The sequence below is a fragment of the Callospermophilus lateralis genome, chromosome 12 (genome assembly GCF_048772815.1).
Source record: "Callospermophilus lateralis isolate mCalLat2 chromosome 12, mCalLat2.hap1, whole genome shotgun sequence".
Lineage (NCBI taxonomy): Eukaryota > Metazoa > Chordata > Mammalia > Rodentia > Sciuridae > Callospermophilus > Callospermophilus lateralis.
The window spans coordinates 76374965-76391274 of record NC_135316.1 but is presented as its reverse complement, the minus strand read 5'-3'; the positions used below and the strand labels follow the sequence as shown (position 1 = coordinate 76391274).

At 47.4% G+C, this 16310-nt stretch overlaps 1 protein-coding gene across 2 annotated transcripts in view; it reads left to right on the top strand.

Annotated features, from left to right (window-relative positions):
• Atp7b (ATPase copper transporting beta) overlaps positions 1-15986 on the top strand; it is a 70537-nt gene extending 54551 nt beyond the window's left edge. Inside the window, exons 10-21 of one of the 2 annotated variants that reach the window (XM_076871942.1) lie at positions 656-783; positions 894-1048; positions 1235-1315; positions 4533-4727; positions 6567-6749; positions 7898-8066; positions 9351-9494; positions 10860-11002; positions 12234-12437; positions 12517-12634; positions 13194-13296; positions 13812-15986. In XM_076871942.1, the coding sequence (XP_076728057.1) occupies positions 656-783; positions 894-1048; positions 1235-1315; positions 4533-4727; positions 6567-6749; positions 7898-8066; positions 9351-9494; positions 10860-11002; positions 12234-12437; positions 12517-12634; positions 13194-13296; positions 13812-14085 (1897 nt within the window). In that variant the 3' untranslated portion in view covers positions 14086-15986. Of the gene's footprint in view, positions 1-655; positions 784-893; positions 1049-1234; positions 1370-4532; positions 4728-6566; positions 6750-7897; positions 8067-9350; positions 9495-10859; positions 11003-12233; positions 12438-12516; positions 12635-13193; positions 13297-13811 lie in introns of both variants that reach the window. The other variant, XM_076871940.1, reaches the window with a different exon arrangement.
• The last annotated feature ends 324 nt before the right edge of the window (positions 15987-16310 follow it).

Genomic DNA, 16310 nt, shown 5'->3' with positions numbered 1-16310 from the left:
CAGCAGTCCTCTCATTAGCCACCTGCTTCTAGCTTTGCCTTCTTCAAAATATTTTTCCACATTCAAACCAGTGAGCTTTCTGAAGGCACAAGTCTGGTTGTATCGATCCATGGTGGGAAGTCTTTTAGTGATTCCCCTTGTCTTAGGGTGAAATCTGTGTTGCTCAGTGCGACAGCGACACCTGCTGCTCTTGAGCGCAGCCCCATCTGTTGCGCAGTATGAAGCAAGTGTAGTCATCCCTGGCTCCCTGTGGGGAACTGGTTCCAGGATCCCCTCAGATGCCAAAATCTGCCCATGTTCAAGCCCCTTCCTAAGTCAGTGGAGTTATATTTGCATATTATGTGTTCTCTTTTATACTTTAAGTCCTCTCTAGACTACTCATGATCCTAATTCAGAGCGTAAATACTACGTACATAATTGTTATACTGTATTGTTTGGGGAATAATGACTAGAAAAAAGTCTGTACATGTTCACAAAGTTTTATTTCCCCTGAATATTTTTGATAAGATGTTGGTTGAATCTGTGGGTACAGAACCCTGAGATGCAGAAGGCCAGCTGTATAAACTGACTGGTCCAGTGGTTGGTCTCGCATCTGATCTGGTGACAGACCAAGAAGATGTGTGACTGTGTATGACCTGAGTGGCATCTGTTGCAGAGAGGAGCAAGTGCCCATGGAGCTGGTGCAGCGGGGTGATATCATCAAGGTTGTCCCTGGGGGAAAATTCCCAGTGGATGGAAAGGTCCTGGAAGGCAATACCATGGCTGACGAGTCCCTCATCACAGGTTAGGTGGCATGTTTCACGTTCCCTCGGGCGGGCGTCACAGTGTTTGCCAGGCCACATGACGTGGAATGGGGCTGAGGGAGTGATGGTTATTTCTTCTCCCACTTCTAGGAGAAGCCATGCCTGTCACTAAGAAACCTGGGAGCATTGTGATCGCCGGGTCTATCAATGCACATGGCTCTGTGCTCATTAAAGCCACCCATGTGGGCAATGACACCACTTTAGCTCAAATTGTAAAATTGGTGGAAGAGGCTCAGATGTCAAAGGTAACGAAGAAACTTAAAACATGGCATAACGTTAGCTCGAGAGGCCCATAGAATCAGTAAATTGAGTGGTGACTCATGAGTAAACACAGGCCAAGAGGAGCTGGGGGTCTTAGTCCTTACCGTGCTCATGGTGTCTTGTGCCTTCCTAGGCTGCAGTTTCCCATGGTCTGCATGTTCTTTTCACAGGCTCCCATTCAGCAACTGGCTGACCGATTTAGTGGATATTTTGTCCCATTTATCATCATCATTTCAACATTGACGTTGGTGGTATGGATTATAATCGGTTTTATCGATTTTGGTGTTGTTCAGAAATACTTTCCTGTAAGTTGAATGCTTTGGGCAGTATGGGTTGTTGCGTTTTAAACAATCACTGCCATTATTCCTAATCTTTCATGTCTTAGATTCACTAGGCTTTAATCATTTATTTATTTGCTTCCTTCACTTATTGACAGCAAAATCTAAATCAGGATAGGAAAAAGTCAGCCACTGTACTGCTGTAGGTTTTTATTACAGAGGCTGTTTGCTTTCCACTCACAGATAGCTCTTGGTTATGCTGCTTAAAGCATTACAGTATGCAGAATTGTTCAATTCTTAGTTTTGAGGTATTAAGTCTTAAGATAGGTCACTTTGTAATTTTGATGGCATGATAATAGCATTGAATAGATTTCAGGAAAAATACATTTTTTGCCATCTACATCCATGGATACCATCTTCAGTCTCCCACTTTTTCAAGTGATAATATTTTCCTGTATTATTGAAAGGTTTTATATACCAACATGAGCAGAGCTTTTTAATAACAAATATTTATTTAACTTTGTATGTGAGGCAATAGAGTAAGCATTTTTAGTTTTAAAAATGTGGGTGAAAAAGGCTGCCTTAGGAAATATTGTTTTATTGAACTTAAAAAAAAGCAATGTGAAAAATGCTATCCATTCCTCAAAACCCTTATCTGCTTGAGAAACAAAACTACGTATATCATTGATTTTTCAGGGACATTTGGTAGCATCTGGACACATTTTTTGTTTTCGTGAATGAGGTAGATGCCACTTGGAGGTGGATGCTACTTATATCTGTGCACAAACCCAGAATGCTACTCAATATTGTGTAAGACTGAGGACAGGCCCCTGCTACAAAGATATATATATATATATATATATATATATCGTGATCCATAGAGCAGTATTGGCTAACTGCCCAGTAGGTGGAACAATGCTTTACCTTATCTCATACCTAACCAATCCAAAACTTATTTTACCTTAGAGATGAAAAGTAAGAAACTAAAAATATGGAATATATTTTTTGTCTTTTTAAAACTTTCTGCCCATAATTGAAGGTATATCAGATATTCTTAGGGTACATGTCATTTACTAAAATGTCATTTTTCCCCTCAAATTCCCTATCTTAAATTTGAAAAAGTCCATGTTAAATACTTTTTGACATCTAAGGAGACCTCAGTGATTTTAAGAGTAATCTGTGGATGTATTTCTAGAATTTGGCAGTGGCTGCTTACACACCTGATTGCTAAAAACTTCTGCTTTTTGGGGGGGAAAATAGCTCATTGTCATGTGGCTGTGGGAAGACTCAGTCTTAAACAAGTTGGAATATGTGGCTTTCTGCTGTTCCATGCTTTTCTATCTTACTTTGGCTTTTTTGTTGTTGTTTTTTTTTTAATCTGCAAAATCAGGGAGGATGCTGGCAAATGAGGTACTGCATGTTCCTTTAAAATTCTCTCATCACTCTGCCGCACAAACATCACTGTAGGGAAGGGCTCATGCAAATACCCAGAAGTCTACCCATGTCACCAGAATGCCAAGTGTTACTTTGACAAGAATTACTGGCTTTACAAAAAAAATATGTATATATATCATATCATGTGACTTGGGAGGCTGAGGCAGGAGGCAAGTTCAAGGCCAGACTGGGCAATCTAGCAAGACCCCCAGCAACTTAGACCCTGCCTCAAAATACAAAATAGAACTGGCTGGGGATGTAGCTCAGTGGTTAAACACCCCTGGATTCAATCCCCAGTACAGAAAGAAAGAGAGAGAGAGAGAGAGAGAGAGAGAGAAAGAAAGAAATTGCATCATCTTTATCTCTTTAAAAATCACATCATAACTTAGTGCGAATCTCTACCTAAATACAACCATTGCTATAAAAATGAAATGCCCCTCATAATTACCTTATTTTAGAATCCTGTCTTTTAAAATCAAAGAATAAAGTATAGATGGAAGGTAAAGAGATTGTGGTCTGTATCCTTGATGTAGAAAATGTGTTTTTCACTGTAATTAAGTGAATGTATTATCTCTTTGTTATACTCCATAGCTACCAGGCATTTTGAAAAAATAAATCAAGATAATTCAAGATCTCAGGGTATAAACGATAATGGCAGTTTGTATCAACACATCTGCAAAATAGACCCATATTTATTTGTTTGGGGTTTACAAAGAAACCACTAGATGAGACATCCCCAATTGCATTTAGAGTCAAGAAATCCCATTTGGCTCCACATTCCATACCTCTAGGTGACTGTTTTTTGCCCTTGGGTGAACATTTTTCCAGTATTATCGAAAAAGGCTATGCCCACTATAGGCAGGATTTTTTCCATGAATAAAACTGCAGCACTTGTCTTTTTGTACTCGCTTTTAAAATTCTGCTGTTACTGGTATCTTTCCATGTCAGTAGATGTAGGTATTTATCATCATTCCAACAATTGCCTGGTACCCCATTATGCCCACAATCTAATCAGCTAATCTCCTATTCATTGTTTCCAGGCTTTTTTTTTTTTTTTTTTTTTGCCATTACAAAAACAAAACCAGGCACAGTGATAAATATATTTGTATCTTTTCCCATTTGTATGATTATCCTCTTAGAATGGATTCTTCGGAGACAAATCATTTTAAAAGTTTTCATAATAATAATGATAAAAATTATAACGATGTAAGAGTCATAACTTCTTACATGCCTCTCCTGTGCCCATTATTGTATTATGTGTATGTATGCGTTGTGTTTATATGTACACTGCCTTATTCAGTCCTTAAAACAACCTGTGAACTGAATAGGATCTTCTCCAATGTGAGTGGAAACTGAGGCAGCAGAGAGGCAAAATTAGCATTAGAACCAGGTCCACCCCCGAAGCCCCCAATGCCCTCCATCACCTGAATGTGTCCTAACCTGCTAGTCCCATCTCATACTCCTGGGATGTGAGGTCCTGCCATCCCCACGTGAACTATGTGGTCTGTATCCCAAGTCTGCACTCTGTCCCCATCGTGGAATCCTCTGTGACTCTCTGCTGCTGTACTGCCTCTCCAAGGAAGCCTCTGGAATCGAGTCAGGAGCTGGGATGTGGAGCAGTGAGAACTCTCACTGAGCAGCACAGAATGTGTTTGTTTCCTAAACCAGCTCCACCACCCCACTGAGACACTCATATATGACGAGAATCCCAGGAGATTCCTCGCTGGCTCTCAGCTACTGTATCTTTCCTCTTCAGAACCCCAACAAGCACATCTCCCAGACAGAGGTGATCATCCGGTTTGCCTTCCAGACGTCCATCACTGTGCTGTGCATTGCCTGTCCCTGTTCCCTGGGATTGGCCACGCCCACGGCGGTCATGGTGGGGACCGGGGTGGCCGCACAGCACGGCATCCTCATCAAGGGAGGCAAGCCTCTGGAGATGGCGCACAAGGTAGGTCCTCGCCAGCTTCTTCCCTCGGCTGGCATTTTTTTTTTTAATCCTAATGAAAATGATGTCTATTTACTATTTTATATTAAGAGAAAAGACTAAGAGCAACCTGAGGGCCACAATGCCAATTAAATAGGTAGGAAGCCACACTGGCTAGGTGCAACAGCAGCGAGGCAGCAGCAGCTGACAAGATCAAATGCTTTCATGTCCTGAGTTTCATTGATTTCATGTCCTCAGCAGCTCTTGGTGGTAGGTGGTTATTCCCGTTTCACAGATGAAGAAACTGCAGCAGGAGGAGGTTAGGCAACTTGTCTCTGCAGCTATCAAGTGACAGAGCCAGGATTATCTGCGAGCCATCATGCTACAGAAGAAAATTACTGGCTCATATCATGGGATTAGTGGCAGAGACCTGTGACTTGGGGTTGGAACAGTGAGTAACAGTGTGAACAAAGAGTCTTCCTGTGTCTCACATGCCAGGCCCTGACCTTTCACGCTTTCATTTATTTATGGTGTTTGCTGAGCATTTTTACAGTGTGGGGGCCTATGCTGGGTTCTGGGGATGGTCATGGTTCCCAGCTTCCAGGAACTTGCAGCATAATGGGGAAGACAGATGCCAAATGCTGAGTATCACGCAACTGCCAGTGCCTTGGGGACACTCAGGGATAAGGCATGGTGAAGGTGGCTGGCAGAGGTGCATCTGAGACCTGATAGTTAAGCAAGAGACAGAGGGCGGGGAGAATGTTCCAGCAGTGAGCACAGCTGGTGGAAAGGTTTGGGGAAGCCATGCTCCTTAAGATCAGGGACTGAACTTTTCCTCACCATTGTATCCCCAGCATCTGGCCTGGAGCCTGGCATATTGAAAGCCTTCAGAGGTTAATTGCTGAATAAAAAGTGATCAGCTAAAAGAAAGTCAGAGAAAGAAAGAATAGGAATGTGTGTGTATGGATGAGGCTGTCGAGGGAGAGACTAGATCAGAGAGGCCTGGAAGATTTGAATTCTGAACTTTAGGGGTAGGACGCACCTCTGTGGGCAACTAGGTTACATGTTGGAAAGGGTGTTCTGCCTGAAGAGCACAGGACGGACTGAGAGGCAGGGATCTTTGGAGATCAGCTGCTAGTGTTGAAGGAAGAGCTGCCACTCAGCGATAGAATTCAAACACAGAGTGTTGCCTGCTGGCCAGGGAAGGCTGTGTCTTAGGGCACTGTCTGAGCAGAGCATCCTGCTACCTTGAATGGGGTGTGGGGAAGCATCAGTCCAGTGACTGGTCTCTGAGAAATGAGGGCTCAGGCTCTTGCCATGGAAGGGTGCCCCAGAGTGACTGTTGCAGACTAAACCCAGACACATGGGGACTGGGGCAAAGCTACCATTGATCGCATGGGATGGGTTTATGGCTGGCTCTATAGTTCCCAGTTATTTTGGCCACATAACTATCTCTTCCTGTCTGGAACTCGGAGCCTGAGGACTTTATTCTAGGTAGGCTCTTGCACTTTGGTGGCAGAAGAAAACAGTGGCTTGGCTGGAAGGATAATAGGGGACAGAGGACCCTCCCAGACCAGACTCCTGAGGTGACACAAGAAAAAGTTCTGGAGACTGTGCCACACCATCTCTTGCATGGCCAGGGAGTGTCCAGCTTTATCTGGTCAAGGCTCAGCCACAGTGGGGATGTTCTGACCAGGCAGGTGGAAATCAGTTTGTTTGCAATTGTTGAGCTCAGGGGTTGCCCACAGTCAGTCAGGTTAAGAAGCCTAGGGAGAGTGGATAAAGCTCTGTCTGGAGACAGTATGGACTGTAAAGGCCCCTCCTATCCACCTTGCGTCACTGAGGTGTGTTTTTTTTTGGCAGATCAAGACCGTGATGTTTGACAAAACTGGTACCATTACCTATGGGGTCCCCAGAGTCATGCGATTCCTGCTGCTCACAGATGTGGCTACACTTCCCCTTAGGAAGGTTCTGGCTGTGGTGGGGACTGCAGAGGCCAGCAGCGAGCACCCCTTGGGTGTGGCAGTCACCAAATACTGTAAAGAGGTATGTAGAGCCCAGCCGGCTGCACCCCTCCTCAGGTCCCATCCTCCTCCTTAACCACAAGCCGCCCTCCCTGCTGCCCTGGAAGAGGCCTTTGCCTGGGGTAGGTGGGCTCACGGTCAGCCCCTCACAGCCTCAGATCACCACAGAAGTAGTTCTGCGTCACAGTGGTCAGCTGAGCATCTGTTTGGCACTGAGCTCAGAACAAAACCCATGAGGAAGTGCCCTCTGCCTACCGAGAGCCCGAGTCTGGGGTGGGAGAGGATGGTAGGCTGGCCTAGAACGCTGTCTAGAACACTGGCCTCCATGAGGCTTGGTGAGGGGACATGCAGCACAGTAGGGTGTTGCAGGGAGGGCGGGAGCAGAGGGGCCAGCAGAGGGGAGCCACAGCCCTGAGGATTCTTGACACACTTCACAGAGAGGCATTGCACTCCTCCTCTCCTCAGGGAAAGTCCTGTTTTGTTTTCTGTTTTCAGTTGAACATGGAGGCAGTAGAATGTGCCAAATGTTGTGTTGCCAGTTTTTAAATGGCCTGAGCCAATACTGTTATCAGAAACATAGACACGTGGTGCAGATGGCTTCAGAAAAGGCTGCCCGCTCTTCCTGGACAGAGCATCTTCTGGAAGCTTCTGTTATGCTCTGTCTTTTGTAGGGGTCAGCACACCGCCATTCGCCTCCACCCTCTGCGGCCAGGGGAGGACGTCGCCATCAGCCTTCCTTCACCTACTGGTCTGCTCATTCCTCCCCTGCCAGCTCATGATCTCCTCTCTAGGGTCCAGCCATGGGAACTTCACTCTCGATAGCCTCACAATAGCTTTGCTCCCCACTCTTATTACTGCATTGTTCTCATTAAGTTATTTGCAACATACAAGAACTTTTCTTTACTTGGAGGTGTCGATGCTAGTTGCCTTCCCTCCTCCTGGTCTGCAGACTATGCACCGTGGCGAGGCATCTGCCCAGGCAGGGGTTAGGCTGTTCAGTAACCGTGTTAAGCTGTCAGATGAGAGAAAAGTGATTGCTGAGCTAAGAGTCAGTTTCCTGACCTTTGCTTTCAATTCTACTTCCCATCCCTCCTACCTTACTCTGCCTCCTCCCTCGCCTCTGTCCTCCCTCCCTGGTTCTGGTCCCCCACTCCCACACTATCTTCACAGGAACTTGGAACAGAGACCTTGGGATACTGCATGGACTTCCAGGCGGTGCCAGGCTGTGGAATCGGCTGCAAAGTCAGCAATGTGGAGGGCATCCTGGCCCACAGTGAGCACCCCCAGAGCCAGTGGGCCGGACACCCAAAGGAAGTTGGCAGCCTTCCTAGGGGAAAAGGTATCCTGGCCTTTGTCTCTTCTGCTGGATCTGCCCATAGCTGGTCCCACTAGGTCAAAGTGGAGGTGGGTCAAACCACAGGGATCCCTGTGCCCAGCCTGCCTGCCAGGATTTCCCTGCCATGGAGACGGGTGGCTTATAGCTGGGTACCCCATACCTGAAGGCCTGCAACCAATCTCTCTCTCTCTCTCTCTCTCTCTCTCTCTCTCAATATTTTTTTTAGTTGTTGATGGACCTTTATTTTATTTATTTTATTTTTATGTGGTGCTGAGAATCGAACCCAGTACCTCCCACATGCAAGGCAAGTGCTCTACTAGTGAGCCACAAACCCAGCCCTGCAATCTCTCTCTTGCATGCTTTGTTGCATCTAAATTTTGATGCATGTGGTAGGCTAAAATAGTATTGACTTAGATTCATAGAGGATTGCTTTGCTGATCTAGTATTTTGAGTCTCCTCTTTCTTGGTCCAGGTGGATCTTGCTTCTCAGATGAGACCTACTTTTGTTCTTCCTGTTTCCTTCCCATATAGGTGAACTGTGATGAGTTATGTAGTATTTACAGAGCTGATTGAAAGTCAGGGAAGTGATAGAAATGATCTGCCCAAGCCAAGAGGGGATGCTTTTTAGAGTGACTGCTGGCTGTCCCTGTCTCAGGACAGCTTGCCAACTGGTACCTTAAGAGTATAGATAACACCCAAACCCCCCAAATCCATGTCTTGTTCTTTTTCCTACATGTGTTGACAGTGTAATCTTGGTTAGATCTTAGAAGCCACCTGCCACCTTCTAGCAACATAAGCCCTGGGGTGACCTTTTCATTAAAGCATCAAGAGAGGGGCAGAGCAATGGCACCTTACTTAGCACACACTGTTAGATGTGACAGTGAAAGAACTGCTTGGCTGGGGCATAGTTCTTAAACAATCATGGAAACACTTAGCTGATGATTTGTTGATTCCTGGAATGAATGTGGTCAGCACGTGCCTTGTTCTGGAAAATACCCAATTGCCTCTCATCTCTGCAGAAAAATAACCAACAGATACCTCTAAAGGCAGCTGAGGGCATTCCATGAGGTTCACCTTCACAGCGTTTCCACACATACAGCTCCTTCTGCCAATGCGCCGTGGTAATGCATCCCCCCATGGCCTACACACCAGGTGTACTCTTCCTCTGGTCCTTTACAGATGGTGGGACACCTACCAAGTTGGTTTTTAGGATGATTCAACAGCTGTTCTGCTGTTCTAGCTCATGATGAAGCTAGACTGCAGGAATAACCAGTCTCTCTTGCACAGATGCGGCTCCCCAGACCTTCTCGGTGCTGATCGGAAACCGCGAATGGATGAGACGCAATGGCTTAACCATCTCCAGCGACGTTAGTGATGCTATGACAGATCATGAGATGAAGGGACAGACCGCCATCCTGGTGGCCATTGATGGTATTGCTTTCCCAGAGCCTTCCTTCCATTCCCTCAAGAATGCAGTCCAGGCAAAACGAGGCCTCCCCCTTCCAACCTTCCTTTCTTTTGTTTCTTTCTTTTTTTTTTTTTGTTTCTTTTGTCTCCCTCTTTCCCTTTCTCTTCTTATCTTTCTCTTTCTTTTTTTTTTTCTTGTTTTCTCTCTCTTCCCTGTTTTCTTTTTCTTTCTTTCTTTTAAATAAGTATTTCCCCCGTTTTCAGTTGGGTTTTCCAGAACGTTGTCTTGCCTTCTTCCTTTCTAGTCCTGTAGTCCTTTCTCTCTCACCATCTCCACCTTGACTTGAAGCCAGCTCTCCTCTTGCGTCTTCCTTCTTGTTCATGAATTTTAAACTATTCGCCATCATCTTTGCTTCTGTCTAAGTTGGCAGTGCAGAGTCACCCCTCTGTCCCATCACTGTGGACAGCTCAGAAATCCACTGCCCCAAAGGTCTGCATCCTACAGATGCTTTAAATGCTCCGTGCACTACAGCTCTCCACACCTATTGATGTGCACAGAGCTTCTGGTGGCTCCGTGTGCCATAGCACTCAGATTATACCCTGGGCCATGTGCTTCGAGTTGATCAGAACCTACACTTTGTTCGTTTAGTTTCTGCGAATAATAGTAAAACTGCATGCAAATAAATAACTTAGGATACTACATTCTGAAAACTCCAGCTAAATATGTCTTTCTCTCTCGTTCTCTTTTTTCCTCATAAACCCTCAGTCCCCTCAGCTCCTCAAGCCAGAATGGGCACAAGTAAGGAGCCAGCTCTGCCATACCCTCTGTTCCCATTCTCACTCTGTACCCATTCTCTTCTCAGCCCAGAACTCTCCTGCTTCTTCTGTATCTAAAGATTCACCCTCCCAACCAAAAGAAAAAAAAAAATTCTGAGAAATGATTTCTGTAGGAAAAAGGAAGGACTAATCTACTAGTTTGGATGTCTATCACTTTAAGTAACAATTGTGACATTTGCTATATTTCTTTTATTTTAATTGCAAACATGTTTTGAGTTCTTATAATGGGACAGGTACCTTGTAAAGCAATAATTCATGTACCTTGTGGAAAATCTGGAAAATTCAGAGAGCTGTAAAGAAACAAATGAAATCACTGATTGTCCTGCCCCTCAGGGAACCACCATGAACATCTTGATATCCCTTCTGGACTTTAATTGAACATGATTTTAAAGCAAAAAGAAAACAGAACCCAATTCATATTATGTACACAGTTTGGAGTTTTGTTTATTGTGTGTACTATTATATGATGAGACCCATAGCCCGTCCTGATGTCCTGCTTGCATGAGGGCCATCGAGTCCCCCCCCGTGGCTGATCACGGTGGTCTGCTCCAGGTGTGCTCTGTGGGATGATCGCCATCGCTGATGCTGTCAAGCCAGAGGCTGCCCTGGCTGTGCACACACTGAAAAGCATGGGTATAGATGTGGTTCTGATCACAGGGGACAACCGGAAGACAGCCAGAGCCATTGCCACCCAGGTACGGCTGGAGGCCAGAGACGTTTTTCTCCTTTAAAACTGTAAACTGTGTTAAGTTCACAGAAGCAGGGGAAAAATTAAGCACCAGTACCTACGTTCTCAGTTTTGCTTCTGCTCTTTTCTGCTCTGTGCATCCCTGGAGAAGTGATCCCAATGTTCTCTGACCATTTCCCAAATAGTCATGGTCTCAGGGGGTACAAAAGAAATGCTCTAACCTTTATGTTTGGGGCATGTTCTGTTGGCTCAGCTCATGAGTGTGTTCCCAGATGAATGACTTAGTCCTGGGCAGTGCTCCAGGGGCCCTTGATTCTGCATTGGGGCCATGAGGGCAACAACTGTTGGATGACTGATCCCTACACAGCCTGACTCTAGGGTGAATGCCTGGAAATTGTACCCCCACTCTCCCCCACTCTCCTGACTTGTTTCTGATGGTGCGTGGCCTTCCTTACTAATGGTGGACTTGATGAGTATCTGCCCCCTTTTCCTGATTAAAAACACTCACTTAGGAAGCACCATGAGGGTGATGGACAGGCACCACGTCAGGCACTGGGGCTACAAAGAGAAACGAAAGGCTCATGGTCCTACGGGGAGGATGGACCCTGACACTGTGGCTGAGTGCTCAAGGGTCCAGTAGAAGTGGGCAGGGACCCCATGAGAGTCACCAAGGAGCAACTTATCCCCATCCTGATGGACTGGGGGTGGCTCCCCAGAGGAGGGGTTGCTTCTGTCAGATGAAGAAACTGCAGGGGGTGGTGTTGAGAGGAAAACTGAACTTCTCAGGACAGAGCAGGCAGCCTGCCCAAAGGGACGCAGAGTGGCGCCCTGATCTGTAGCTGAACAGTAGCTGAATGGTGCATTCTTGAGGGTGGTGTTGGCTACAGACCAGCAGGTAGAGGCCAGACCCAGGAGGACTGTGGAAGGCAGATTCCTGAGAGGTTAGACCGCATCCAAGGAAGTGGGTGGGATCGATGGGACTGAAGCAAGAGAGGAACATGACCAATGTTTGCTGCTCTGATAAACAGTTTGGAAAGTGTGCAGGCAGCCAAGCCCATGACGGGCAGACCAGTAGGGGCCTGAACCAGGGATAGGAGCAGAGGGTCTATTTGTCCTGTGACCTTGAGTCTTCAAAAGTTGTTTCATTGGCATGAATGACTGGACCTGGGGGCTGAGGGGAGGGGACCAGGGTGACTAGAGGCTTTGTTAGCATTGGGTATCGATTTCCTTTCCTTTAGGTTGGTATCAACAAAGTTTTTGCAGAGGTGCTACCTTCTCACAAGGTGGCCAAGGTCCAGGAGCTGCAGAACGAAGGGAAGAAAGTTGCCATGGTGGGAGATGGGGTGAATGACTCCCCCGCCTTGGCTCAGGCCGACGTGGGCATTGCCATTGGGAGTGGCACGGATGTGGCCATCGAGGCAGCTGATGTCGTCCTCATCAGAGTAAGCTTGGCTGTGTCCAGGTTGCTGGGGTGGTGAGGTGGAGGAAGGGCCCGGTACTCAGCACTGTCCTCCCTTACAGAATGACTTGCTGGATGTGGTGGCCAGCATTCACCTCTCCAAGAGGACTGTCCGGCGGATCCGGGTCAATCTGGTGCTGGCATTGATTTATAACATGGTTGGGATACCCATCGCAGCAGGTAGGTAGGCATGGTGTTCACCTGCCCTGTCAACTTCAGCCCCTCCAGCAGCCAGAAGGGTCCTCTGCCGGGCTTCTGCAGAGCTCAGTGAGTTGCCCCCCTTGCTGGCTGCCTGGCTGGATGCATGTAGAAAAGTTGATTTTGGCTGCTGCCTTAGGTGTCTTAAAAGACAAATGAGAAAAACTGCCCAGAGGACCCCAAAGCTCCTTTTCTGGTCTTCTGTAAAGAGCTGGTCAAGATGCTCGGCTGTCTATTTATCGTGACCATGTTTTCTGAACCATCTATTAAAGACCTATAGTCGAATAACAGCCTGCTCCTCCCCATCGCTGCGGTTCCCACTCCCCATATCAGGTGATGTCACTTGTGCATGGCTCTAGAAAGGGCAGGAGGAAGAGACCAGGTCCTCTCACATCCTACTGCCCAGTGTTCTACTGCCCACCTCAGAGGCCGGTGGGCACAGGGTCTTCGGAGCACCCCAAGGATGGTGCTGCACAGGGAGGCCGAGGGTGGGGTCCTGCCCCCCCTGGCTGCGGGGTGAGTGCCGCCTTTTCCTCGGCAGGCGTCTTCATGCCCGTTGGCATTGTGCTGCAACCCTGGATGGGCTCGGCGGCCATGGCGGCCTCCTCAGTGTCTGTGGTGCTCTCTTCTCTGCAGCTCAAGTGGTGAGTCCTGGGCCAGGAGCACTTGCTGGGGAGTCTTAGGAGGCCCTTGCCCCTGTGTGCTCACAGCAGGTTGGCGTGCTGGCATGCTTCCTGGGTGACAGTGGGCAGCCTGAGCAGGATTGGGTAGTGATTTGTCAGCACCATGAGCAAGTCATTTACCTCTCCCCAGTTGTCACGTACCTCTTCTCCTCACAGACTGGTTCTGTGGTCCTGACGCAGGCATGAAATCCCTGGTGGTGTTATTCATCCTTGTTAAAAAGGAGTTTATTTATTTATTCATGCGTTTACTTAACTGAAGTTATTAGCAGTCTACCTGTTGGTATTTGCATAGGAAGTTTCTAAATCAATTGAACTTTTTTTGAACATAGGCCTTCAGTGTCCTTTTTCTTTTAAACCCGTGAGGTTTTGATACCATGTGTTATTGAAAGACTTGAATGAGAGCCTTCACCAGGCTTAAAGAAAAGCAGAACTTATGTCCAAAGTGGTGCATATGCTCTTGGATTCTTACTTTCCAGCTACAGGAAACCCGACCTGGAGAGGTACGAGGCTCAGGCCCATGGCCGCATGAAGCCTCTGAGCGCGTCCCAGGTCAGCGTGCATGTCGGCATGGACGACCGGAGACGAGACTCCCCCAGGGCCACACCGTGGGACCAGGTCAGCTATGTCAGCCAGGTGTCTCTGTCCTCCCTGACGTCCGACAGGCTGTCTCGGCACAGCGCCGCAGTGGACAATGGTGGGGACAAGTGGTCTCTGCTCCTGAATGACAGGGATGAGGAACAGTACATCTGAAGGCTCCAGGTGAGCAGATCCAGGGCTGGCCAGGGCCCAGTTCCTCCCAAGGAGATTCACATCTACTCTCTGCAGTTCACTGGAGCAGGTACAGTCCCAGCAGGCTGCAGCAGCTTGAGCAAAACTCACCTGCACCTTGAGGACTCCCATTCCCTGGATGTTCCCATCAGCCCTCCCTGCAGCCTGCGGCCTGGCCCAGGTGCAGCCCGGATTGGACTCCCTGCCTGGTCTTCCTGGCGCAGGCAAAGCAGCCTGGACTCACCATGCTGGCATTGTGGGAACCTTGCTGGGACTCCAGAGAGGAGAGAAGTCAGTGTTCCTCGCACGCCTCTGCTGGGAGTATTTAGGGTGCCTGCTTGTGAAATGAGGAACAAAATCATCAGGACCAGAAAGCTAGCTGGACCTCTCCAGGGAACGCCAATAAAACTCGCAGCTGGCCTCTTGATGATGTCCAGGTGCCCGTGCGTCTGAGCCCATGGTTTACCTCCAATGTGCCTACTGTTTCCTGCTAGCACCATCTCTCCCTTTTCTGCCCTCATGTTGCTTGGCGTCCTTGACACTGGGGATGTGCCTGTCCATCATCTGGGGCAGGACTGACGCCCACATCCAGCCAATCTGCTAGTCCACACCCCAGCCCAGGAGCTGGCCATATCCCTCATCATGCTCAGGAGAGCCGCTTCTTGCTAAGAGCCGCTTCTGCAGAGTCATGCATGGTGCTACTGACCTGGAGTCCAGTTCAGCTTCCTGTGGGGCCCAGGTGCTAATGACCCAGGGTGTCCTGTTGTCCCTGCCTCAGGTTCTGGTGCTTGAAACAGAGGCCCTGTGGGAGGCATATGTGTGCAGGAACCTCCCTGTCACTTCACAGGGTCTAGTAGAGCATTCAGGTCACTAGTGTCCCTGTGTTACGAGGCACCTGTCCCCCGATGAAAGGAGAGCACAGTTTTCCAGGAGTCTTCTGCACACAGAGTGGGCGCTAGAGGGAGGGTAGCCTCAGCTCCCCAGGGGAAAGTCTGCTTTTACCTGTCAGTGGTACTTTGTGATTGTGTGACATCAGAGGGGCAGGGATGAGCCCAGATGTAGGCTCTGAAGTCAGTGGTGATTGACAGGACACCTGGGAGCAGCCTGGCAGAATTAGACTATCCAAGGTGAAATCCTGGTCTCATACAAAATAATCTTAGTTATTTATTGAGTATCACTTATTTACCAGGAGCAGTACTGGTACATTTTGTAGGTTATCTCTAACCCCCTCAACAACAAAGTAGCAATTTAGTTATTTTTTCACATTTTGCAGGCAAAGAAACAGGTTCAGAGAGGCTAAATATTTTGCCGAGGCTCACACAGCCAATACATACACAATGTCTTTGACTTTGAAGGCTTCTCTAATTCTCCTGCCACCTTAAATGTCAGTTTATTTGATAAGAACAAAGTAGAAAAAGGTCCTTGCCCCTGGAAAAGCAAATCTGCCAGGTTATGTATTATTTATATCAACTTCGAATGCAGTTGGTCACAAGGTCATCCCACCTTCACTTTGGATGGTTATTTTCAATTTTTGCATATAATGTAGTCTTGTTGGATTTTATCTCCTAAAATCCACTTTTGGGTTTTGTTGTGCTCTCACTGTTTGCAGTCTTTCTCCCCTTCTCTGCTAACCCCTTCCATGATCCCTCCCCATCGTATCCTCCTTTTATTCTTGCTTGGGGGATATTTCTTATTTTGAAACTAGGCTAATCATTTTCTAAAGAATCTAATTGTATTGAATTTTAAAACTGCTAGAACTGTAAGCATTGTTCATATTTAGACATGAAAATATTTATATAATTGTACAGAAAATAACCTTTTAGATGTTCAAAGTGTCAGGAACTTTTTTGGTCAGGTAACAGTGCCTACTTCAAAAACTTTACATGCCATATGAGAATAAAGTTTCATTTTGTTCATCCAAAACTCTTCCTGTGGCTGGCTGTGTGCATGGGAAACCGGTTGGGCTGGGGGGATCGGGCTGGGGTGAGAACATCAGCCAGGCGCTGACTTGGCCTGCTACCTCGTGATGGACAGAGAAGGAAGGATTTTAATAGTTGGGGACATGAGGGTGGCCAATGCCCTGTTGCTCTGCCCTCCCCTGCCTCTAGTCTGATCCCTCTCCTTCTGGCTGAAGGCCATTGGCCTCAGTGATGTGCGGGGAGAGCTTCAAGAGGCGGTCCCTGCTAGAGTCGCAGCTTCAGGGGGTG